This window comes from Anarhichas minor, unplaced genomic scaffold (genome assembly GCF_050575085.1).
Source record: "Anarhichas minor isolate MPS153535 unplaced genomic scaffold, ASM5057508v1 ptg000025l, whole genome shotgun sequence".
In the NCBI taxonomy this organism is placed as follows: domain Eukaryota; kingdom Metazoa; phylum Chordata; class Actinopteri; order Perciformes; family Anarhichadidae; genus Anarhichas; species Anarhichas minor.
This window is the reverse complement of record NW_027466471.1, coordinates 5,808,936-5,834,841: the sequence shown is the minus strand read 5'-3', so window position 1 is coordinate 5,834,841 and position 25,906 is coordinate 5,808,936. Positions and strand designations below refer to the sequence as shown.

The 25,906-nt window shown below is 43.2% G+C and overlaps 1 protein-coding gene across 1 annotated transcript in view; it reads left to right on the top strand.

Moving 5' to 3' along the window:
- The first annotated feature begins 3,372 nt into the window (after positions 1–3,372).
- gpat2 (glycerol-3-phosphate acyltransferase 2, mitochondrial) overlaps positions 3,373–25,906 on the top strand; it is a 28,051-nt gene continuing 5,517 nt past the window's right edge. Inside the window, exons 1-18 of the mRNA XM_076099370.1 lie at positions 3,373–3,855; positions 5,924–6,034; positions 6,894–6,964; positions 7,078–7,188; positions 7,583–7,705; positions 10,144–10,243; positions 11,627–11,760; positions 11,982–12,081; positions 14,533–14,715; positions 16,272–16,370; positions 17,261–17,343; positions 19,208–19,338; positions 19,467–19,537; positions 19,774–19,934; positions 20,084–20,187; positions 22,549–22,733; positions 23,631–23,708; positions 24,335–24,463. Coding sequence (XP_075955485.1) covers positions 3,784–3,855; positions 5,924–6,034; positions 6,894–6,964; positions 7,078–7,188; positions 7,583–7,705; positions 10,144–10,243; positions 11,627–11,760; positions 11,982–12,081; positions 14,533–14,715; positions 16,272–16,370; positions 17,261–17,343; positions 19,208–19,338; positions 19,467–19,537; positions 19,774–19,934; positions 20,084–20,187; positions 22,549–22,733; positions 23,631–23,708; positions 24,335–24,463 — 2,046 coding nt within the window. The 5' untranslated portion in view covers positions 3,373–3,783. The remainder of the gene's footprint in view (positions 3,856–5,923; positions 6,035–6,893; positions 6,965–7,077; positions 7,189–7,582; positions 7,706–10,143; positions 10,244–11,626; positions 11,761–11,981; positions 12,082–14,532; positions 14,716–16,271; positions 16,371–17,260; positions 17,344–19,207; positions 19,339–19,466; positions 19,538–19,773; positions 19,935–20,083; positions 20,188–22,548; positions 22,734–23,630; positions 23,709–24,334; positions 24,464–25,906) is intronic.

The window sequence follows — 25,906 nt, the reverse complement described above, 5'->3', positions numbered from 1 at the left end:
TAAAGAAAGAAAAACCCACAATGGTCACTGAAATAACTTGAAACTGACGAAAGCAATAATAAATACAAATGTAATGAAAATCAGACATTGCTTTTGAATTGTGGTTCAACAGAATCATTAAAACGAATGAAAATGGCCTGGACAAAAATGATGGTACCCCTAGAAAGGATTTAAAATAATTTGACCATAGGGACATGTTAAACTGAGGTGTGTCCTCTAATTAGCATCACAGGTGTCTTCAAACTTGTAATCAGTCAGTCCGCCTATTTAAAGGGTGAAAATTAGTCACTGTGCTGTCTGGCATCATGGTGTGTACCACACTGAACATGGACCACAGAAAGCTAAGGAGAGAGTTGTCTCAGGAGATTAGAAAGAAAATGATAGACCAGCATGTTACAGGTAAAGGCTATAAGACCATCTCCAAGCAGCTTGATGCTCCTGTGTCTACAGTTGCACATATTATTCAGAAGTTTAAGGTCCACGGGACTGTAGCCAACCTCCCTGGACGAGGCCGCAAGAGGAAAATCTATGACAAAATGAAGAGACGGACAATACGAATGGTAACCAAAGAGCCCAGATCAACTTCCAAAGAGATTAGAGGTGAACTCCAAGGTCCATCAGTGTCAGATCGCACCATCCGTCGCTGTTTGAGCCAAAGTGGACTTCATGGAAGACGACCGAGGAGGACACCACTGTTGAAAGCAAATCATAAAAAAAGCGAGACTGGAATTTGCCAAAATGCATTTTGACAAGCCACAAAGCTTCTGGGAGAATGTCCTTTGGACATATGAGACAAAACTGGAGCTTTTTGGCAAGTCACATCAGCTCTATGTTCACAGACATGAAGCATACAGAGGAAAGAACACTGTACTGTGAAACATGGAGGAGGCTCGGTTATGTTCTGGGACTGCTTTGCTGCATCTGGCACAGGGTGTGCAGGGTACAATGAAATCTCAAGACTATCAAGGCATTCTGGGACAAAATGTGCTGCCCAGTGTCAGAAAGCTTGGTCTCAGTCACAGGTCATGGGTCCTCCAACAGGATAATGACCCAAAACAAGTCTCACAGAGTTGCAGAAATCGCTTGATTGCAGTGATTGCCTCAAAAGGTTGTGCAACAAAATATTAAGTTAAGGGTACCATCATTTTTGTCCAGGCCATTTTCATTAGTTTGAATGATTCTGTTGAACCACAATTCAAAAGCAATGTCTGATTTTCATTAGTTAATTTTCAGCACATTTGTATTTATTATTACTTTTGTCAGTTTCAAGTTATTTCAGTGACCATTGTGGGTTTTTCTTTCTTTAACGGAAGGGTACCAACACTTTTGTCCACGCGTGTATATAATCACTGAGCAGTTTCGGGAATAGACAGCCGCCATCTCTTCAACTGCTGCTCTAAAATGAATTTCAATCTAATCTGACCTGGCAGCTCGTAATGCCTTCTGATTTTTCATTTCTTCTCATCATGGGCCCACTTAGTTATTGGGCTATCACATTAGCAAACTACAGCATATTAATTAAAGACTATAATTGATCAATTAACGTGGGCGTAGGATGAACTAAGCTTGCATAAATTGTGAGGAGGAACGCGTAGCTCCGATTTGTGATACCTGTCATGTTCCTAGGCGTCGGTGTGTGAATTATGTTGTTGGTTGTTGACGGGTGAGACTGTCGGGGAAAAAGGCGACTATTTGTTCTTAGTGGTCTCGGCATACTGCAGTCTCTAGCCGTTCCTTGTATTCCCTCTGCAGTCGCTTATATAACCCTATCAGAGCCTTTTGCCGAATCTCCGGCTGTTTAATTTACAATTTAACAACGTACCTATTCCGCTGCCTCGTCTCCCCCGTCACCCTCTGCACCTGCGATGCATCGCAGCAGCCCTGGGACCTTCCTAGCGAAGCCTTTGTTCTCACCAGAGATGGTAATGAATGTGGGAACTTGAGCCAGTTGAAATGGAGCATCTCCCAACGGGGACGGCTTAAATTTGAATTAGCAAAGTTAATGGGGCAGAGTGGGATTAACAGAGTAGATGACACAGATGCAAAAGAAAAGTGTCCCATGTGACTCTAAAGCAAGGAATCTCTGTGTGTACGTATGTTTGTGCTTTCTGCGCATAGATCAACAACCGTCCCTCTGATCTCCTTCACACTTGGCAGGTGTGTACCTGGGGACCCAAAGACGTGTTGATGTTCAGAGTTTGGCAATATGGCAGAGATGTATCACATTTTTTTTCAGGCTGGATCACGATCATAGCACGATTACTTTTTTTGTTTTTAAAACTATATTGCAAGTAACTGACCAGTACAACTAAACTTTTTCCCCTATTTAAAAAAAATGACCTCCCTACTAGGTAACGCATCACCACACCAACTTCTTCTGTTCTAGCCTCCCGGTTTGTAAGCTACCGTTCTTCCCCTGCCTTCGAACTGCAAGGACTAGAAGGTAATCGGTAACTACAGGCTCCTTCAGCCGTAAAACAAACACTCTGTATTTGTGTGTAACAAAAGGCTCCAGCATAATATTTTCATGAACTAATTAATCATCATGATATGAACATGATATGATGATGATGATAATAATTATGCTATGATCTATGTGACGTATCAAGTATGAGTTGGTATCAGTATCACTTTAAGGGCGCTGCTATTGTTACTGGCATCGTACTTTTGTTTACGCGATACCCAGTCCTGTAATGTGGACTGAACCTAACGAGACTCCTGAATCTGATTGGTGTAACCACAGGAAGATTTAGTAGAAGAGAGTTTGTGTCACAGCATGACAGCAGTCTGCGTCCCGTTTCTTTTGTAGTAGAAACAAAGCCTTAGAAAGAACTAAAGGGGGGGGCTCTCTCGGGATGCTGGCTTTTATACTGCCGTAGCTTTCTCCAGCGCGCACTGCCTCTTGATCTGTATTAAATCCACCGTAATCTCTGATTACTCATTTGAGCTCAGACACAGTCAACTCTATCAATTAGGTAACCTATTTAAGCTCGATCAAATCACATTGCGACCTACGATGCCAACTCATTACTGTGTTTCCGAGCGGGCACAGGGACACAGCATCGGTTACATAAGAGGCTGTTCTTCAGCTGATGGCTGTGTACCCTGCTTTTAATGATTTATAACCCACCGGTGAGTGTTTGCCCCGCTCCACCTATACGCTGCTGAGCAAAGACAGCCTTGAGTTCCTCTCAATCTCTAATCTCTTAATGGCAGTTCTGTCCTTGTTTCATTCCTTCCTGCATACATAAGGCGGCACACAACTTCAAAAGGAAAGTTTGCCACAAGTCAAATGGAAGGAAACAATGAGGAAACTGGCAGCAAGAAGCGACTTTCCCTTAACTGTACAGAATGAAGGGAAGGGTACAAATTTGAGAGGATTGAGGACGGCGGAGGGGAAGAAGTGCTGGTTAGATGGGTGAAATTGTAGCTGTGGGGCACAGGGTGATAGATCGGTGAGGGCTACCAGCTCTCTCCTGCCAAACGACCAGAGGACAAAATATATTTAATGTCACACTGAGATGTTGTGTGCGCAAGTGGATATGTGTTTATTTCCTAAAATTGGAGAGTAGAGGCTTTTTTCCTGAAAGCACTGCCCTCTGAAATGTCACAAAATTGGTCTTGTATTGTAAAGCTCCTAAAAAATAAATAAAAATAAAAAACGACGGCCCACTCACATTCACATGTGCTCACAAACAACCCGTACTGCACTGTATAATCTATTCGTTTCCTCCAATCTTTTCTCTGCCAGGACGCTGAGTAGAAGTCTGCAGGCGGCTCACCATGGTGCAAGAGACGCATGATGGGAAAGACAAAGACATGATCCTTCCACCGATCCAACAAAATAGACTTGCTGTAAGAACACTGCCTGCATGACTCTCTCCCACTGACATCTCCCACTTCACCCCATGTGCACCGATCTCAAAGTCTTTGTTCCTCACAATCACAAGAGAAACATGCACGGCCACATGTGATTCACTCTGTTTGATGTTTTTCCAAATTGCAGGATGTGATTTATCAGTGAATCATACTCATCCAGCAGAGAGTGAAGGGATTTTATTATTTATTTTTTTTAAAGGAATACGTCTTATTTGCCGTTAAAGGAGAAGATCGATACCATTCTCGTGTCAGTGTTTGTATTAAATATGGAGCCGGAGCCTGCAGGCGATTAGCATAAAAACAGGTTAGCTGTTTCTGTCCAGAGTTTAAAAGGCTACCAGCACCTCAAAACCTCATGGATCAACACATTTTAGCAAGTCATAATGCAATAACTCTGCATAATGTAATAATTTAAATGTTTTAGACATTCACCTCCACTTCTGAAAAGTGAAGTAAATGCAGAAGTGCATTAAACCTGTATTCTCTCTACCGGCCATCAGGGGGCGACTCCTCTGGTTGCAAAAACAAGTCGATTGTATAGAAGTCTGAGAAAATTACTCTACTTCTCACTTCAGTAAACATTGCAAATATATAGAGTTTATGGTCTCAATCTCTAGTTTCACGTCTTCTTCATTACAGCATGAAGCTTCATTTAGTAAATTATGGTCCTAATTAGAGTAAAATAGACCATAAAGCAAGGGTATGCTTTAGGGCGGGGCTACCTTTTGATTGACTGCTCGCTACCAGCCGTATACGTCCCTCCCCCGCAGTTCAAACATGGTTGCAAGAAACCAAGATGGCGACGGCCTTAATGCCAAACTTGGGGCTGCAAAATGGCAGTCCACAAACCAATAGGTGACGTCATTATGTGCCGATTATTACGTTACATACGACACCCTCTATCCTGGGACCCTCAAGGCTATTTTTTTCCTTTATACCTTCTCACTAGTATGATATTTTATAATCTTGACAGTTCCATCCAAGCTTTTTTATAACAGTAATGTTTTGTCTTTTAAATCGACCTCTTTCTTGGCGAAGCACTAATTCAGTCAGCTGCTCTGTTTACTGGAATCCATCATCATCGCTCAACCTCGAGAAAGTGTTATTGATTTCAGGAGATTCATTAGCTCATTTAGGCTAAACAGGGTAATCAGTCTGAATCCTAACTAACACCTCATTTCAGGCGCAGTAACAGCCCACACGCACACGCTGCATGATAATTAATGGGTAACGTTGCATAACACAGATATCTGTACAACTGACCAGCAGTCGACATGCTACAGGAGACCTGAAGTCTGATCAGTATACAGTACACAGTCGGAACACGTGCTGCTTATACCTGATGTGCACTGATTGCTTGAGACCGGGTCTAATATGGGCCCCGTATTAATATTTACAGCGCTGCAAGTTGCTCGCTCCCTTGGATTCAGAGTTAACCCAATCACAGCGACACAGAGATCACAACAAACTCCTGATGAAATCAAGAGCAAAGACTTTTTTTTTTTTTATTACCAGCGCCGTTACATTTCTGAAGAGCTGATGAAATCAAATACGCCATTTCTGTTTGTCAGCTTGTCGGAACCAGGTGACCGGGAGATATCGGGTTACACGGGTAGAGAGCAGAGAACATGTTTACCTGCACTGTAAAAAACAAATGTGAATCTGTGGTTAATGCAGCAGGTCGGGAATCAGATTTCACCCGTGACTTTAATCGTAAGCAACACCCTTTCTGCAGAAAACAGACCAATGCTGGTGAAGTGCATGTTAACATCTATCGGGCATCTCTGGCTTGTACTTTTCAGAATTAGAGAGAGCAAGTCCAGTCCTCATAAATGACCACATACACCAAACTAGCTATAACTAATGCAGTCTGACAGACCCGAAATAAGGCTGAAACCTTTTTAGAGAGGTGTCGTCTCCAGGAGGAGTTTTCCTGTTAATTAGCCTGACCTGACTGGTATACATGGGGTTAGACATAGAGACACCTGTTGTTGCAGTCTTGTGTTTGTGTTGTTCATTTTGTACTTGAATCTTTCCCTCTCAGTTGTCATGGGAAATGAAGATCAAGAAAAAGCTGAAGACGGTGCCTCCCTGTCTGGGCATTTTCCGACCGACTGTTGGCCAGTGCTGCCACCAGTGCACCCCGGACAGTCTGGTGAGTGCAGTGTAGAGCAGAGAGAGAGAGGAGGGGACTATACCATCCAACACATTCAATGCACTGCCTGAATGTATGCTGACCATACATGACGGCCTAAGCTTCAGTAAATTTAAAGACACTTTTCACAGAGATTCTGAAAAGGGCTGAAACGCTAACAAAATGCATGTAGTTAACTAAAAACATCAGATTTCAGCAAGTCGAAGGGTTCTTCTGCCACCTTATGTCTACCTGAGGTGCAGTTGATAACCAAAATGATTAACACCCTCCTTATAATATACGGCAATTCAAATGACAATCGGACAAGTCAGCAAGCTAATGTTAGCTATGTGTTAGCGAGCTACTGTAGTTGCAAACGTAATACTGCACAGCTTTTTGATGCATCCACAGTATTACAGGGATAGATGGATAGATACTTTATTAATTCTTTATTCATTTATTAATACTTTATTTTTTCACTACAGCAGCATTTATAGATACAGGTAAAGCAATAAAAATAACATTACCGTCCAAACTCTTTAGAATAGAAAGATAGTTAACTTAAAAGAGACATTTGGACACAATGCGTCACGTTTTATTGCCTGTATCTTCCAGTTTTCGATTTGGCAGCTTATAAAAGCGTAGTTCTGGGTTCTTTACCCTATTGTTGGTGCATCCCACCACACTGCAGCTTTTTGAGCAGACTAAATCAGAAAAGAGGGACCTTCACACAATACAAAGCCAATGGAGAGCGATGAATTGTTTCCCCCTCTATAGGACAGGCTGCATGTGCCTTTTTTTTTTAATACAATGAATTGGATCTGGGTTTATCTTGATGCCCACGTCATCCGTCTGTGTGTGCTCTTCTGTCGTGGCGTAGAGCAAGAAGCTCGGACAGACTTCTCTTCTTGGCTTCCAGAACCTGCTGAGCGTCAACGAGACACAAACCAGGTATCGATGACATCTACAGCATTTCGGGCAAACAAACATCCGAACCGCTGCGGCCCCAAAACGCACTCACCCATGCACGATCTCTGCCTCTGTGTGTGTTTTTTGTATCGCAGGTATCGAGGCTGGCTGGTGCGGAGGGTGTGCTGTGTGCTGTTTGTGAGTGGGTGCAAGATTTACACCAGCCCTGTTAGCAACAGACTGGAGAGAGTCTGTCAGAGCAACAGGTACCTGAGGAGGAGGAGGAGGAGGAGGAGTAGTAGAGATACATAAAGAGAGTAAATAAATGATAGGCAAAGATACAGAAAATGAAAAGGGGGCCCTGCAGTTCTAGAGCGAGGGAAACCGAGAGAAGGAGAGGAGATAAGAGACGCAAACAGAGATACAGAAAATGAAGGCCATCTTGGGCAGAGAGAATGCACACTTTCCCCATCTCTGTCATCTGTTGTTGGTATCTCTTGTTTTCTCTCCTTGGGTGTAATTGAGTTTAGCCTTTATGTAACCTGACCTCTTTACTCAGGGGTGTTGTTGTCTCACTGGAAGGCGGGTGTTTGTCTGCATGTAGCAAAGAAGAGGCTTTGTGATGTGCTCACCCTGCTGTCCTGTGACCATGTGTTTCAGGGTGAAGGAGGCACTCGCAGCAGAGCACAGAGCGCCCGAGGGGGGAGACAGCCAAGGGCAGCTCAACCACCTCTCACCACTCCTCCCCATCATTAACACCTGCATCTCCCCTGGCTTCTTGCGGTGCGTGTGTGTCTGTGTTTCTTTGTTTGTGTGGGCCAAAGGGCAAGGTTCAGAGATTGTTGTTTATTTATTGATAAAAATATTTTTTCTATATTGATTTAAAGCTGCACTAAGCAACCCTTTCACTTAGAAGCAACAAGAAATACAATAGGATTCATTCTTCTATCGTCGGTGTGAAAATAGAGTTGTGAGGTTCAGTTCAGTAACTTTATTGTCCCAGAGGAGGGAATTCATTTAGCAAGCAAGGCAGCATCAAGAAAACAAACATGAAACATAAACACACTAATGCTATCTTCACACTAAGAGCAGCAAAACGGCCGAGCGTGGCCAGAGCTCCATTGTTGGCGAGTCGCTGTCAAAGTGACGCTAATGCGCTTGTTGATGTAATCTTTAAATAGCACTGGGATCTGGCTAACAGCATTTTATTTATTTTAGATGGGAAGGAATGCCTTCTGTTATTATTCATCAATCTTCCTCAAAATAGAAACACTAGAGTCTTTTTGATAATATAAGGACACTAAAAGTTTAAATTATAGCAACTTCATTTATACAAAATGACGTTGTCGCCTGCTCCGACACATAGTTTTTGGGTTGGACCATTCCTGTGAACGCGATATTTTAGGAACACTTTAAGTAAATTCCCTCAAATGTGGCACTTAAGGATGAACTGATTAGTATTTGATGGTCAAAGGTCCCTGGGACCTCACTACACGTTTCTGTCCAAAACTCAAGAATTCATATGCTAATTATGACATTTTCACCCAAATGTCTAATAGGATAAAATGATGAAGCGATGACATTTTGGACAGGCATGGATGTTAATTGCAACATGACTGGTTGGCAATTGATCCAACCGCGAGGCGGTAATTCTAGTTTCCCTTAAACCCTGTTCCACATCATTCAGTAAAGGATAAGCTGGTCATATTCTGTGTGTTTTTCTCGTTGTTAACAAACGCCATGAAGAGACCAAAACCCACACTGAATGGATCTATTGAAGTGTTTTTATTGTGTGGACATACAAAGCGTGGTACAGCTCAATCCTCTGTTTCACAGACCTTGATTGTTGTCCAAAAAAAATTAAAACACATCACTGAGCCACATTGTTGCGCCGGCTGACATGTTTTTTTCGTTCTAATGAACATGGACTCCTACACCATCCTGCTGCCGTGACTGTTAGAGTGATGTGTGTTTGAGAACTACAGCTCCCAGCTGTTTCAGGGGAGTTTATATTCCAGACTTGTTTGTCTTCAGTGAGAACAAATGGACTTGGGGACTGAGAGCGACAGACAGGCGAGAAGTTGAAATGTTTTGAGAGAGAGAGAGACGTTTGGCCTAGGGTCTTTTCGCAGCATTTGTTGACAATAACAAAAGTACAGACTACTGCCAGCCTTATCCCCTAAAAGCACCGTAACCAAGGACATCAGCTGCCGTTGACAGTCAGTGCGGAGATTCGTAGCTGTAGCAAATTCAGGAACAATTCATCGTGCGATAAAACAAAATGTAACATTGTCTGTGCAGAAAATGAACAGGACATTTAGATCTGGGACCCTGGATGCCCCAAAAATGACTCCTATATTTTGGGTACTCTACAACAGAACAGTAAAAAAAACAACAACAACAGTAGAAAGAACAGAAATACTTGGCCCTGCTTTCTACAACCTGGTGCCACCTGGAAGAGACACACTTTACTGTTGGACATGTAGGATGTTTGTCAGCTTGCAAATGTTTTAGAAGTACCCACTGGTGCATGACCATCCATCAGGCGCTCGGCATGCTCTTTAGGATGACTGTCGGTTGCTGAGGCATGAACTCGTCCACGGGCAGCGGAGGACACACGACACACTTCGATCGCTCCCGCTGAAAGTGAGGCGTGTGGTACTTTAAATTGAAATTGGGCGCTATGACTCTGTCAGGTCTTAAGAGCCCTGCTCCTGTTGCCACAAAAAAAGTATTTGTTTCTTGCAAATGTCTGGAGAAAGGTCGTGGAAACTCATGGCTTTAAATTAACTTTTTAGGCTGTCTTCCGCTCGCAGGAATCTCTTCAAAATCTGCGCTGTGTTTCTTCTCCCCCTCCTCCTCTCTCCCTCTCCCTCATTCACAGCCTCTGCCTCCGTCTCTATCTACAGCTGTCACCCTCACGCACACAACCCCCTCTTTATCGCTTTCCATTTTGCGTCTTCCCTATGTCATCAGTTTCTCTCTCGACCTTATCCCTCTTCTCCCCACGTTGTCACGCTCCCATCTATCTATCTTGTTTACATGTTGTCTCACTCAACTCCATCCTCACTTCCTTTGCAGAAGCCCCTTTTGGCTATTTCTTATTCTCACAGCTATCCGTCTCTTATTCCCCTGTGGACATCGTGTCCCCGCTCTCATTATCTCCTCTCATTAATTTTTTTTTTTTTCTCCTCTTCTTTCCATACATGTCTCCTGGCTAGATTCCTGAGCTGGGTGATGCTGAAGATGTTTTCCTCCGTGTTTGGCAGTATTCAAGTTAACCTCAACCATCTGCCAGCTTTGCACAGAGCCTCAAAAGAGGTGCAAGTATCTACAAGCACGCACATACACATGCAGACGGAATTGCCTCACTAATGTTGTTCACAGATGATTAAATGTGCTCGCATGAACTGCTGCCCCCAAAGGGTGTCGACTCTTCACGCAAAACATGGAAAGCATAATTTGTATTTAGACATTTACACTAGCATGATGTTTTGGCTCCGCACACATCCACACTCAGGATGTGCTCATCCATCTAATGAGATGGTGAACAGCTACAGCTCTGTGTGTGCACATCCCCATCGAAACATTTCAAGGTAAAAAAAATACAAGGGTGTTTTTCAGTGAAGTCAATGTACCACTACTTTTGAAAGTCTATAAAAAAAGAAGAAGAGAAAATAGCTAAAACTTTCAAGTTTCTCTCTCTTGCCTTGTTATACTTCATTATTGTCCGTATTTTTTTTTTTTTTTTTACAGAAGACTACACAACTCTAATTACATGGTTGACTAAATACATGCAAGTAAATAAGTCTGAGTGAGGCTGCTGGTGTAGAGGTTCATGATGGGCGTGAATGAATCCAGTGAACTATGGCTTTAGTTTAGATCTCACTGAAATGCAGTCTATTATGTAAATTACGGCAAATCCACCCTGGACATTATTCTGTTGATGCTTATTATAATAATAATAATAATAATAATAATATGATAACTGAGCGTCTTTTGAGATTGCTGGGATTGGTTTGCCAGATAGATTAAAAAATATATAAAAAGTCATTTATTTTTAATCCATTTCTATCATGGCTTCAAAAGGAGTATATATTGAATACTTATTTTTGTTTTATTGCGGACCTTATTGCTTTTTTTATTTTTATTGAAGGGACACAATCATATCCACTAAAGAAGTACAATCATGTTTTATCTGCCTGCCTTGAATTCACTCGATATATAATTGAGTTTGTGATAGTAGCCTCTCATTTTATTTTCCACGTTTGTATTTGGGAGAAAAATGCTCCTCAACAGATAAAGGGCCACATTCTGCACAGAATGATAGAGCTGCTGCTGACCTTGAACAAAACACTCACAGTATGCTGTCAACCTCTACAGTTCCTGCAGTAACTTCAACATACTCCCCACGTACAACCGTAATCTCTGCCTGGATCCTTCTTAACCATTACAGTGTAAAAAATAATAAGATTGTACAGTTTCTGGATCTCTGCTGTTTTTAAATTATCCGTCTATGTTCTTCCAGTCTCCTGATACAATCTGGAGCCCGTGGAGCTTGATTGGAATATTGATGGAATATGAGTCGCCCGAAACACTCCTAACCCATGCGCCACCTCCGCACATTCCACCCTCGTTTGCCGTAATGAATGGCAATGTGAATAATCTTGTTTATCCAAAGCTTGCTTCTCTTCTGTAATGCAGGGATCTCTGCTGGTTTATGTGTACGAGCGTCAGAGCGCCGTGGACTGCGCTCTCATCCCTCTGGTGCTCTTCTGTCACAACCTGAGAGTCCCATACACTGTTTGTCCCCTCCACATTAGAAGCTCCTTCATAAGGTATAGTCTCACACACACACACACACACACACACACAACCCACATAGAAAACGGTATCTTCCCCCACAAATAATGCATGAGCACCTTTTGCCAGACACAAAATGCTGAATTTATCACTTTTATTCACCATATTAAGGCCAGCCTTAATTTGAAACTCAGTGCGGAGATGCATCATCACTTCAAGCTTCTTAAATCAAACTAGTTATGTGTTTATTCTATAGATCAATCCTGCAGAAAGTAGGAGTGGTCCTCCTGCCACCTTCTGCTCTGACTGAGCAGGACGCTGAGATGGACAGTCTGTACTCACCCGTCATGACCTCCGTAAGTCTTACATGTTTTTGACCGTTTTAGGATGAGGTAGGATGTGGCAATATTCCGGTTGATTGTAGTTCTTTGAGGGTTTAAGTCGGCATTGAACACCCAAGAACCAAAAGTTTGCGCTTCACTGGGGTCCGGACAGTTGAGTCTACAGCCATGCTAGCGACTCTGGGAGGCTGTAATTAGGCACAGCAGCACTATGAGCTGAATGCTAACCTCAGAATGCAAACACACTGTTTAGTTGGTATGTTTACCATGTTCACCATGCTAGTTTAGCCTGTTAGCATGCTAAATGTGTGTTGAAATGTCTGAAGTTTTGCAAGTATTCATCCAACAACTAAAGTTTTAGACAATTTGAAAGCTAAATGCAAAGTCATGTCAAAAGTTATTTCGATTCATCCTGAGGGGACCATGAATGTCTATACCAATTTGTATTGTAATCTATTCAATAGTTGATATATTTTATTCCAAACCACAATTGTCAACCTCATGGTGGCACTGGATGAAAAAGTCAGAGGATCAGTAGAGTAGGATTCGTCCTCTGGGGACCATGAATATCTGTACCAAATGGCATGGCAATCCAGCCTATCGTTCCTTAAATACTCAGGTCTGGACCAAAGTGTTAGACCGACCGACCAACTGACACACCGACATCTCCATCCCTGTAGCCACGCCGGCAGCTTAACGAAAAATATTTAATTTATAGGTATCACTGTCAATTGAAGCTTGGAGAAGCTACATAAAGCTAATTTAGCCGTTAGCCTTGATTGGAGCTCGTGGTTAGTGACGACTACTCCTTCCCACCGACAACGACCCAACGACGGGCTTTCTGTTTAAATATTCAAATGTACAGTAACGGCCGCTCTTTTGAGCCACAGACGACTTTTAACAACCGTTAACACACTCAGATTTATAAATGCCCGCTTCAACAGTCAAAAGCTAATTCAGGTTTCATGGTCCCTTTTTTGGAGAGTCACCAGCCGTAAAAACATCCTCTCGGCACAATCCTTTCCAGCCTGACAATCGGAGCAGTTCCTCATTAGCTGCGCATGTGAACCCATAAACATTCTGTTTACAAGTAGAAGGAAACGAAGCACTCGGTCACGAATCAGAAAACACGTTGCTAATGCATTTTGCTAAAAAAAAAAAAAAAAAAAAAAAAAAAGAACCCTCACAGACAGCAGGTAATTATATAAAATTGCAGGGTAAGCAAAAGATACCTGTCCTTGTAATTTGGCTGTTTAGCGTTTGTGCATTCGGTCCAATTCATACTCACTCGCATACACACTTTTCATTTCACTTCACGGTGAAGTGTTATCACAGTCGGCTCCTCACTCGGAATACAACCTGTCCACCCCCCCTTCCCTCATCCCCCCCCGGTCTCATCCCACTCTCTATTCATTCTCAAAATTACCAAGGGGCTTGAGGTTCGCTTCCCGAGATTGTAGCTTTGGAGTTGGCCAGAGTGACAAAGCTATGAGGAGAGGGCGGAGAAACGAGAAGAATGGTGGTTAGCTTGATTGTGTGAGCTTGGCAGGTCTGAGCGGGTTGTTTCTATTTTTATGGGAAGGTAATTTGTGGGTTTTTTGGCCTTGTTTCGGAGATTAATGTGGTCTGTATTAATGGCTCCCTGCTCTCTCTCCTCCCTCCTCTTGCATCCATCACACTTTCCTCTTGTACCTTCTTTGTACTCTTTGCTTAATGCTGTCTTCCTGTTTATTTTTTATTTATTTTTTTATCAATGATCACCTGTTCATCATCAATATCTTCCTGTGTGTATCCAGCAAATGAGCTCTTTTGTGCATTGTATCAGTTTGCCTGAAGACGTATTTCATTTGGAGAAGTTACTGACGTTATTAAGATCAATATTGTGCTATACAGCTCAATAACACGGCTCAGTGTGGCATCAATCCACAAGACTACAGCCACAGTGGAACATAAGCAGGTTGTTTATAGGTAATGCAGCAAGTAGATTTTTTTATTTTTATTTTTTTTCACTGACCATTTATGTGAGTAAGCATATTGGCTGTGTGTGTGAAGGCAGGCTTGTTTATTGGTTGTATTTGAATGTTAATAGACCTTTATTGTTTATTTAGTTTAGGCCTGCTTAGCTGCCGCTCAATGGTAATTGAATTTTCCTTGTCTGTGAGGTGAAAACAGGACTTGGGGTGAGGGGAGTATCTCTGAAGTGTCCCCCATAGTCCCTTTTTTATTTCTGCTCTTTATCCTGTCTGCTTCCTGCAGTTTGACTTCTCCTCCCTCCGCTGCCCTCCACACTTTGTTTTCTTGCCTCTTTGTATTCCCTCCAAGGTCTGGTTTGCCATATTACTTATGTATATTTTAGAAAAGGACAGGCATATTATGTTAATTGCTTCCCCGCTGCTAAGACTTTTCAGATCTTTGTCTCTGCCATCCCCCTCCCCCCCCCCCCCCCCCCCCCCCCCCCCACTCAAGCTGGTACGTGAGCTGCTACATGAGGGTCAAGCGATAAGCGTCGGTGTGTCAGCGGAGTCTGGCCGAGGTGGCCGGTGGCTGGCTCACGTCACACAACTCATCAAAGAGGGATCTGTCCCCGATGTCAGTCTGGTGCCTGTGGGCATCTCCTACGACTGTGTGCCCAAGACCAACAACACACAGGTGGCTGCGTGTATACACACACTGGCGAGCATACACAAAACACCACTTAATATGAGCCATCTGTAAAGTCCTCAGGAGCAAGGGAACGGGTTTGGTTTTCACGCAGCGGTTTTCAAACTGTCAGTTGTGCCCCGAGAGACACTTGAGGCAAAGGTACTGCGTGAGGTGGGACGGATACCTGCCGGAGTTTTAAAAACAACAGGAAGTTAGTTGTTGTAGTTAAACCCGGTCGTTAACACGTTGGCGCTGCAGCCGAGGCCGTGACACATAATCGTCCTCAACCCACAGACGTGATGCACATATTTATAGATTCAATGTCACTTACACCTCCCGAGGATATCAAGTATCTCTGATGTGCATCTCTAATAACCCCTTAATAAATCTGCTTAGAAATCACAGAAAGAAGTCTGTATAACTCCAGAACTTGCCTGAAAATTCGCCACGTTGCAAAGTATCAAAGTAATCCCGTGAGAGTTGTCTGAACAGCCATGGAAACAATGCAAACAGGAAGTGCTAACAGCTAATTCTGTCTGCCAGGGCTCAAGTTGTAGCACACAGTGTAACTCACTGAGTCCATGGCAACATTATATGCTATACCTATTTTACATCCCCCAAAGCATGATGGGAACTTAAGTTCCAAAACTTAGAGCATGATTATCCTCCGAATAGAATAAATAATAATAATAGGCATCACGGAATCCATTACTATTCATTACGATGCAATTTAACATAGTTCCAATACAGAGCATGAAACTGACGCATGCCACAGGACGGTTCATAACTCATTTACAACTCATGTCCCGGGTTTGGCTTTCCCATGTACACTGTAATTAAATATACAGCTTTCGGTGTCATTAAACCACAATACACTACAACTATGGAAACACAATATATTACACCAAAAGACCTTGATAATTAGCAGTACATTTATGTTGCACTATCAATATGTTTTGACATAAGTCATAATATTCAGAGGAAAAACCAAGTGGCCAGAGTGCAACTTTTAAAAGTCTTGTTTCACAACTTTGCTAATTTCTCACCGGCCAGTGTTTGATGATTAGAGGTTTGCATTTCATTGCAGTGATTGTTATTAGTCTCCATTAGTCTTGCCCTCTGTTATCTGCACTTTGAGAGGATACTAGAGAGTGGGTGTTTCTCTCAGTTAATTGCCATAATAAGGTCCTCGCCTCATCATTTTGTTCTGTCATCCAGTACACAGTATTCATTACTGAACACCCAGTTCTAGTACCAACACTCTCAGGCCGGCTATTTCTCTTAGTGCTCATCATAGATCCTGCTCATTAGTGGTATTGCTGCTGTAGTGTGTGTGTGTGTGTGTGTGTGTGTGTGTGTGTGTGTGTGTGTGTGTGTGTGTGTGTGTGTGTGTGTGTGTGTGTGTGTGTGTGTGTGTGTGTGTGTGTGTGTGTGTGTGTGTGTGTGTGTGTGTGTGTGTGTGTGTGTGTGTGTGTGTGTGTGTGTGTGTGTGTGTGTGTGTGTGTGTGTGTGTGTGTGTGTGTGTGTGTGTGTGTGTGTGTGTGTGTGTGTGCTCCTCACAGGTTGACTTAGGCTCTGTGTTCCAGTGGCTGTGGTCTCTACTCTGGAGGAGACCGGATGGAAGCGTGAGGTTCCACCTCGCTCAGCCCTTTTCTCTCAAGGTGCACAGGACAAAGAGCATTTACAGACGCAACGCACAACCTTTTGGGCTTGTAACCCTTTGAAGAGGGGGCATGAGTTGCGAGTAGTGCAACCAAAAAGTGGTGCTCATTTCCATGATTGTTTCATTTGAATTATTTTTTTTAAAGATCTTCAGTAGTCAGAAGAAAAAAAACAACAATTTGGGAATAGTTTAAAAAAAACAAATGAAAGAAAGCCTTTATTTTTCTTGTCCTTTAAATCTTCATCTTGTGGAAGGCGAAGAATAAGCCTTCTTATAAATCACACTCTCCTTGGAAGTGGAGAAACGGACTTGGCTTCTTGAGATGCATGTTGACGTTCTCCTTTAAAAAACATATCCCCACTCAAAACGTCTGATTTTTGGACCCTATAGGTATTGCCTGTCTTTGATTGAATGATAAAGGGGCATACAATACTGGGTGTTGTCATTTTCAACATTTTGTAGTCAAGAACATGCTTCCAGTTGTGGAGCATAGTTAGTCGGTCCAGGATCAGAAATATCTCCCAATATACAGCAATGTGTTTCAAGAGAACCACAAGCTGCATCCTCTAAAATGATCATGAAGCTGAATCAACACATCTCTCAAACAGTTTCAACAAAAACTGAGCCCTATAACATTCACCACGTTATTGCAGGACTGTTGTGTAGGTGTACCCAATAAAATGGCAACTGGGTGGAACTGAAGGTTATCACTTGGCAATAATAAGAAGAGGAAATGGGCTGCGGCAGGGATAGTTGGGATTAAATGTTTTAATTTAAACATGGTCTAATATTCCTTGCTTAGTTTTTACCAGAGCACCAATATTGGAAGATTTAGACATTCTACTTTTGTGCATGTGTGCATCCATATTTTTGTCTTTATGTATACAGGAGATGTGCGAGTCAGGGAGGTGCAGAGTAGGTGAATGGCTCCCTCTACAGGACCTGTTGCTGCCTGTTATCCTCAACAACAGGTAACCCCCCCCCCCCCTGTGTACACAACTATGTGCACTATGTGGACAAACCACAATGGAACACGGATTTGGATTGTGTTATATCTAACATCTGTGAAATCCAAAAGTTACTTTCTCCCAAACTTTGAAGATAAACCTCGAATCTGGCACAGACGCGATGCGAGCTCCGATGAGCGTTTTCATCCTCTTAGACTTGGTCCAATTACCGTCAACATTACACAGTCTGCCAGCGGAAAAAAAGATAACGGAAAGAAAATAACATCCTCGCTCAATCTCGGCTTGGCTCCTGACGAGCAAAAGTGGCTTCTCCCTTCCTGTGTTTAATTCTTCTGAGAGCGCGGGACGCAAGAAAGCAAACGAAACCCGGAGTGACATCGATAGGTGAGAAGGAACAGAGACTGATAATTGGATTGTTATCAGCACGTATGTGAACAGTTTTAGTTCTTTGTGTACGTCTCCATCCTTAACATGCTCCGGCACTCAACACTGTGTCTCCGCTGAAGCCTCTTTTATCTCTTATTTGTTCCCATGTATCAAAAACACAGCGAACGCGAGGGTTACGGCAATGTACATTCCTCACAAACAAACACTTATTTTCCACACTTTTTCTTGTCTGATTTGAACACTGTCATTGTCTGCAGGGTTTCTGTGTTAACAGAGCCAGGATATGACACGCTGTGTCTGACGCGCCGCTGCATATCTCCCTCACACATGCACAGCGGAGACTCATAAATAACACGCTCGTATCACTCCAGTTGTAGCCTCAGATAAGCGGCTTGTAAAATGTATCGCCGTTTTCGAAGTGTGCCTACAGTGTTCCTTTTATTTCTCAGAAATATGGTGTCAAGTCATCAACTCTCAAAATGTCCGTTTAGAGTTTATTGGAAACACAGCTAATGTTCCTTCCTCCTTACCCACAAATGTTGTAATAAAAGTGAATTGAGCATTACAGAAAATGTCTGTCTAATATAATTAAATAAAGCTTTTCCAAATGTTTCCAGCTGAAGCAAATAATATTTTACTACTCTGATTTGTTCCTCGACAATGAATCCAATTTACTGCGACACATTCAGATGGCACAAAGCCAACGGTGGGTCTTTTCTCACCGACTGTTATCCTTCTTTTCAATCCCGATTTCAGTTCTGGTGGATTTTGCGACAAATGTGATTAGTGGTTTAATACAAACGCTCGCTGAGCAGCTACTTTGTCGGGATTACAGCAGAAGGACAACTAGTGTGTCTGTTTACAGTGCAGCCAAACAAACTTTTGTTTTAATAAAAAGTTGGTTATCTTGCTGAGGAGTTTTAGGTGTGTAGCCTTTCACCGCTAACTCTACAGCTAACCGCTCGCTGTGGCCCCTCCCTCCTGTTCCGTCACTCCCAGCAATATTCAAAACGGATACGTTGTCAGAGAAATGCTGAAAATTACCGTTTTGCTTTGTAGACCTCGTTTTTGATCAAAGATCGCGGTTAGTGCTGACCGCAGTGTCAAATTCAATTTGTTTCCTGTAGCTTCTTCACAGCATAAACACACACACCAGGTTTTGGCAGTTGAACGCTTTCAATGTCGAGCAGCCTCAGCAGGATGTTTGGTTTTCATCAGCAGTGTTTTGCACCGCTCTGATTGCAGAGCTCTGATACGGTGTAAAGAGAGGGAGACGTAAACACGGAGGCTGATATCAATGAGATAAAACTACACTCGAGTCCAGCGTGGGATTGGCAGAATGAAAACGATTGCCCTTGAGCGTCGTGGTGGTCTTGCTGAAAAAGGCTGAGCACACTTAATGAAAATGTTAAGTATCGTAACTTTTGTAAAAGTGTTTCCTAACGACCTTCTTACCTCGTCTCACTTTTATTCGCTCAAGAGCCGACTGTGTGTTTGGGCGGAGGCGGATGTCGTGGCTCCTGCCTTCTTCTCATTATGCATCTGAACCCAAAGAGCAATCTCCTCCGGAGAGAGACCTCAGCATCGCCATCATTCTCCACCTCATCTTCTGTAGGTCCAGCATTATCTTCCCCTGCTGAATCGTAAAGAAATCTTCATAAGGTTTTTGTTTTAATGGTATGCAAATTGCCTTGCATTATCTGTGTGTGTGTGTGTGTGTGCGCGCTCTCTCTTTCTAGCTGCAGCCTCCTGCACAGCTGTGATGTCCACCAGTCTGGTGTCAAGTCTCCTGCTGTACAGACACCGCAAGGTACGTGTGCTGGCAGAGCAATTTTCCACTTGGTGCTGTCAGAGTTAAAATCCGCCCCCTGCGCCTCTAAGGATCCATCATTACTCCAAGAGGCTCATAAACAGAATTGGTTTTCCTGCCGGTTTAATGAGTGTGACAGTGATGTTCTGAGTCACACCCGCCAGTTCTCTTAACGTCACGTCACCAGATGGTCAGCGCTGGCGTCTCATTCCTGGAACCAAACCTCTCCTCCGCAGGGTGTGAGCGCCTCGGCCCTGTGCCGCGATGTGGTCTGGCTCACGGAGGAGCTGCTGTTCAGGAACCGGGACGTGGGTTTCGGGGGAGGTTTAGAGGAGGTCGTCCGCTACTCCCTCTCTCTGCTCGCCCCGCACCTCATCGTAGCTGTGGTGCCGTCTAGGTTTGTTTTTCTGTCCGTCGAAAAAGAAAAGAGAAACCAAGAACAGTGATAAGGGCTGCACAGCAAACTTGTGTTGCTTATCTAAAATCCAATTTCCCTTTCAGTGAAGCCTCCGTCTCCATTACTGTCTTCTGTCTCCCACCTTCCAGGAGAGACCCTTTCATTGTGCCCCGTCCTTCTCTTGCTGCCATGCTTCACCTCGCCCTCCATGCCCAGATTGTCACACACACCTTTATTTTGGAGGCTGTTGGCGGTGAGTGCCTTTGCGTGTGTGTGTGTGTACTTTGTGTAGCTGACAAAACTTTCCCTATAACATTTAAGCCTAAATATCATCTCGCGACCCTGTGTTCTACTGGCACCTTATTTTCCGTGGGAGGCCTTGGCCGTGGCTCCGACTGTTGGCATGTCGGTATCGAAAATCAGTTTGAAACATGACATTTTCAAAGTTTACGTACTTTATATATTCTAAATGTTAAAAGCATGCGAAGTTTTGAGCAGTGTCGGGGAACTGTGCATGCAGTACCTCATTTTTTATCCACCGACATGAAAGAAGAAGGCAGTGCCGCTCTTCAGCTGAAACCGTTTCTTCTGCCACTTCTTGTATGATAATCTCTTCTGATATCCAGCTTTGTCAGTATGTATGACATGTAGAGATGATGGATGAAGTGCTGCACCTGTAAAGGAAGTTACCCAGGAAACTAGGGAGCAGAAATATATCAGACCATGCTTCAACTTCACAGTTTTATTTTCCATAACTACAATCTTTCCCTAACCTTGCAGTTAAACATTGGCATTGAACATAATTGGGGGTAATGGAGAATCGCACCGTTTTGGCGTTCTTGTTTTGCGATAGTGTTGGAAACAGCGTAATAAGTAGAAGTATGAGTAATAATGGTAATCATCTAATGGTAGAAAGCCTAGATGTGGTCGAAGTGTTATATCAGCTCATCCTTGAGCCTGTTATGTACATTGTACTTCAACGTGTTTTTTTTTCTCGATACCGTGCTAACAGGCAGACTGGGGTGAAGCCACACATACTGCAGCCCCATTTTAGCACAGTTGTTGGAGTTAAAAATAATGTGCTGTTGTGAAGGACAGGAAGCTACTCGGCCTGCGTGATTCATAGTTGCTGCATGACTTGTTTTGGTTGCATAGGAAGTGAAGCTGGTGGGCAGTGGGCTTTGTGCTGCCTCTGAGTGTACTGTAGATTAATACATGGATGCTGTACGGAGGTAATGGTATTTTGTAGTGTAATATCCAGTAGTGGAAGATGTACTCAGATCCTTTACTTAAAGTTACAATCTTGCCGATTTCCGTTTCGTTCTATTTGGTGACACCTTTGGTGTTAAGCAGCAATTGGCCGTGTGTTTTTGGATCTCACCTCCTAACAGTCTGCGCCCCTTACTGTTGCTCCTGGGAATGTCGCCACAGACACGGTCTGTGTCTGTGGGCCCAAGGCTCAGTTCACATTGTGTTACCTCCACTCGGCAACAGATAGTGACTTGTTTCAATGAAAATCTTCAAGATTACTTCTTCAACGGAAAGTGGCAACACCACAGTGGAGAAATACTCTGTTACAAGTAAAAGTCCTTCATTCACAATTTGTACTTAAAGGTGCTCGATTCCAAATTGAGCACTTTTTGAGATTGAGAATTGTATTTTCTCTACTGGCCATCAGGGGACGACTCTGGTTTCAGAAAGAAGTCTGATTGTATAGAAGTCGATGAAATAATGACTACTACTAACTTTACTTCTCTCTTGATTTATTACCTCAGTAAACATTGTGAACATGAGTTTATGGTCTCAATCTCTAGTTTCAAGTCTTCTTCAACACAGCATGATGTTCATTTCGTTGATGATGGTCCATTTAGAGTCAAATAGACCATGAAGCAGGGTATGCTTTAGGGCGGGCTTACTGTGATTGACCGGTTACTCCTAAGCATGGTTGATGTCACGATGGCTCCTTCTGCTTCTTATATTCAGTCTATGGTGCTGACAGAGCTAACAGTGTTTACCGGAGAGGCAACCGGAGAGTGGGCGTTGTGGGTCGGGGCGCCGTTATCGGCGGTAAACGAGCACACCTGGAACGGCTGCTTAAAGCTCAGATAACACACACACGGAGGGAGAGCAACTTCACTCTCTGTTCAGGTAGACTGCAGTCCAATATATCTTTACAAAACAGACAATTTGAAGTTTAGCACCTTTTAAGTGAAAGTACAAAAGTATTAGCATCAAAAAAGACCTAAAGTAGTCCTTATCACTATGGTCTGTGTTCAGTGTTCTTCTTCCGGCCTTCCTTTTGTTTTGTGACAAAGTCTGTGACTCATTTTAAGGACAAAACACTCTCTGGATGTCAAGACTTTCCCACCAGCACATGAAAGCAGGATAACGGGGATGAAAAGTATAAATAAAGAGATAACACTTGTGTAAATGGAGCCAAAGACTGTCTTCATACTCTCCCCCCCCCCCCCCCCCCCCCCCAAAACAGAAACATGTTGAGATATTTTGCAAAGAAAACAGATCAAAACCTGTTTACTTTGGACAATATAATAATAGTTTGCTTACAATGTGTATTTAGTTTTAAAGCAAATAATCAAATGTGTGTGTGTGTTAGCGTGTGCGGTGTCGGCCATGCTGTGCGAGGTGGTCGGCAGTGGCGTCAGCAGCAGGGTGAGGAGCGACGGCGTGGACGGAGAGCAGGTCAACGGTGACATGGAGTTCGATGTGGTGCTCTGCCAGTCCGAGCTGACGGAGAGAGCCCTGCAGCTCTGCCATCTCCTGCCGCCGGGCTTCATGCCAGTGAGTAGGAATTCATATCTCTCACACACACACACACACACACACACACACACACACACACACACACACACACACACATACCCAGTGTGCCTCATTCAATGGATGTTTAATGGAGCTGAACAGCCATTCATCCTGCTCTGCTGCCTCTATCTCAGGCAGAGAGAGGTTTTGAATTGTGTGTGTGTGTGTGTGTATGTGTGTGTACGTGATCCATTAGGCTGACTTAAAGGGTTCCGAATCTGAGCCAGAAATACTATTCCTTTCTCTGTTTGCTCAGCTTTCATTTCGGCAGCTGCACTTTCTTGTCTCTTCTGCTCGCAGCTTTCTTACTCTTCCCCCATTTCTCACCGAAAAAATGATCGCTCCCGGTCTCACCTTCCTGCAGGCCATCTTTCATTCTCCTCCTCTGATCTCCGCTACGTCTCTACTCCACTCCTCATGCTCTCTGTCAGCTGTCTCCCCCTGAAGTTCACAGAGACATTTGAGGCTGGAGCTGCGTGTGCGTCTAACCTTTCTTCCTTTTTCAGCTTACCCATTATCGTCTCCATCCATCTCTCAAATTCAATCTCAAATAAGCGTTATTAGCATGACGGATCAGACGTTTGCATGGCCAAAGCAGTACAGAAAATGATTAACATTGACAGATGATGATAGAAAAACATTATCAATAATATGCAAATATTACATGCATTATAATAAAGGCATTCAACAACAATTAATAACATCGAAAGCAACATGGGACGGATTAACTACAGAGTTTGTTGCACACTGACTTCGGGGAGATAGATGCACTTAAAATACTTTTTTTCTCTACATTTTTCATACTTCTCAAAGTACAGTAGGTAGTGACAGTTGTAGTGCTGTCTCAACCTCTCTCTCCCTCCCTCTCTCTCCCAGCCCTGTCAGTCGTCCCAGAGTTTCGCTCTGGATGCAGTTGACAGTCTGGTACGCTGTGGCATCCTGATCATGGAGGAAGTAAGAAAGATTTTTTTTTTACACGGTTCTAAAAGTTTTTACTCTAAAACGCTACATAATTGGCCCGCTGTGAACTGGTTCAGCACCAAATGGCTGTCAGACACAGTCGGCGACGAGCTGGTGAACATACAGGAGCATTTAGCAGCTAAAGAGGCAGAAATCTTTTTCTCAGGAGTCGGTGGAGACCAAAATCGGAGCTAAAAGAGTGAATACTGGATCCATGAGGTGGTCAGGAAACACGACTCCAAATGAAAGATAACTTTGCTCCTTACCTGCTGAATGTGTACATTAAATAAAGAAGTTACTTCGGACTTGTTTAGTTGAATAAGGGAAGCAGAATACAAAGAACAAGTAGAGTCATTATTAAATAAGAAAACGGACAATAATACACGCTCAGTGAAATCAATCAGGGGCAGGTCGATAGTGGAATTTGGTGTGAACTTTTTTGTGTCTTTTGTGTGAAACTAGGTGCGAGACCTGATCTTTAATTTTGTTATGAAATTCATTATACGTTGAACAGCAAATGTCAGCATAAGACTTGAACACTAAGACCTAAAGTATTTGAAGTCAGTCACAGATGTTCTTACTGAACCATCTTTTTTTTATTTCTCCTCCATCCTTTGTAGATTCACAGAGACGTTCCCATCTGTGATTCCTGGAAGAAGGAGGGCGCTCTGTCCTGGACCACCTCTGACGACCCTTATCACAGCGACTCCGACTGTGACGTGGAGGAGCAGGACCTGCGTTCCTACAAGGTACAGGAGAGCACTGCTGGGCTCCTCTGGTTTCTGCACACGCCTTAGTGAAGCCCCAGAGGTTATATGAAGGGAAAAATGTTTTACGCTTGCCGACCTACAAAAGATGACTGACGCGTACAAAAAATACCAGAAACTCCACATGAAAAGGAACTTTGAAGTAACTCAATCTCCATCACTAAAGCACCTACACAGTTGCGTCACGTATCTTGAATGTTAATTAGCAGCATGTGTCATCTTTAAAAGAAGCCCGACTGTCATGACTGTTGTGTTGCTTTTTCAAAGCAACACAAGGAAGCTTACCAGCTTCCAAAGGGACCAAACAGCCAGTGCTCAAAGTGCAGGTGCGTCGGTTACCCACACTGCAAAGTGACTGTGAGGTGTCTCAAGAGCCTTTAAGAGTGCATGTGAACCTGTGTCAGGAGAGGGCAGCAATCAAAGCACAGTGACATGAATAGACATACACATCTTACGGATAAAGCACTTATTTTTTTCAAATTTTCCACATGTCAAAATGCGATAAAAAGACTCGCAGCTACATTTAAAGTACACTAATGATTTGTTTTATGCTTTAAACAAACTAATGTTTGTGTAAAATGTTACAAATTAAAGGAAAAACATATTCTAGGGAGCGGAGGAAGATCAGAAATGTTGATTTTTTTTTTTTTTTTCATACAGGTGCGCTCTATGGTGCAGTTAAGCAATCAAGGCAATGCAAGTATATTTGAATAGCACCTTTTAACAACAAGGCAATTCAAAGTGCGTCACATCAAGGCCGTGCGTGCGTGCGTGCGTGCGTGTGTGTGTGTGTGTGTGTGTGTGTATAAACTGAAAGTGCATTTTGCTTCAATAATTGGTCAAAACCTTGGCATGAAAAAGAGCAATAGTCCACACACTGGATGTTGCAAGCACTCCAAAAAATGATTAGCGATCTGGCCTTCACAGTTGTCAGTATGAACAAAAAAGATCACACGATACGGACACAACCATCATCCCAAAGCTATGTACAAAAAAAACATGCAATTGTCCTACTATAGATAGTTGGATATGCACACCTTCACTTCCATTTGAATCATATTGCAGATGTGGGCGGCAACTCAAGAGATCAGGACAGCTTGTTGTTTTGTGTTTTCTTGCACAGTATAGATCAGTTTGGAACAGTGTGATTCCTCTCCTGCTGTTTTTATATATAGATGTTTTTCTGACGAAGACCTTGAAGGTTGAAACACTGCGTCATTGCAACATTCTTTGGGAGCTTGGGAGTATTCAGTGTGCGGACGGCCTCTCTTTTTCTTTTCTTTGTGCTGCTTTTGTACTTGACCTTCACCCAGCTGGGTCGGACACGCACACTATCATCCAATATAGCCACTGCTTGACTCTCTGCTTTCATCAGAAACTGTAAGCAACACTGTGACTGTGAAGGAATGTTGATTTGTCAGCCCG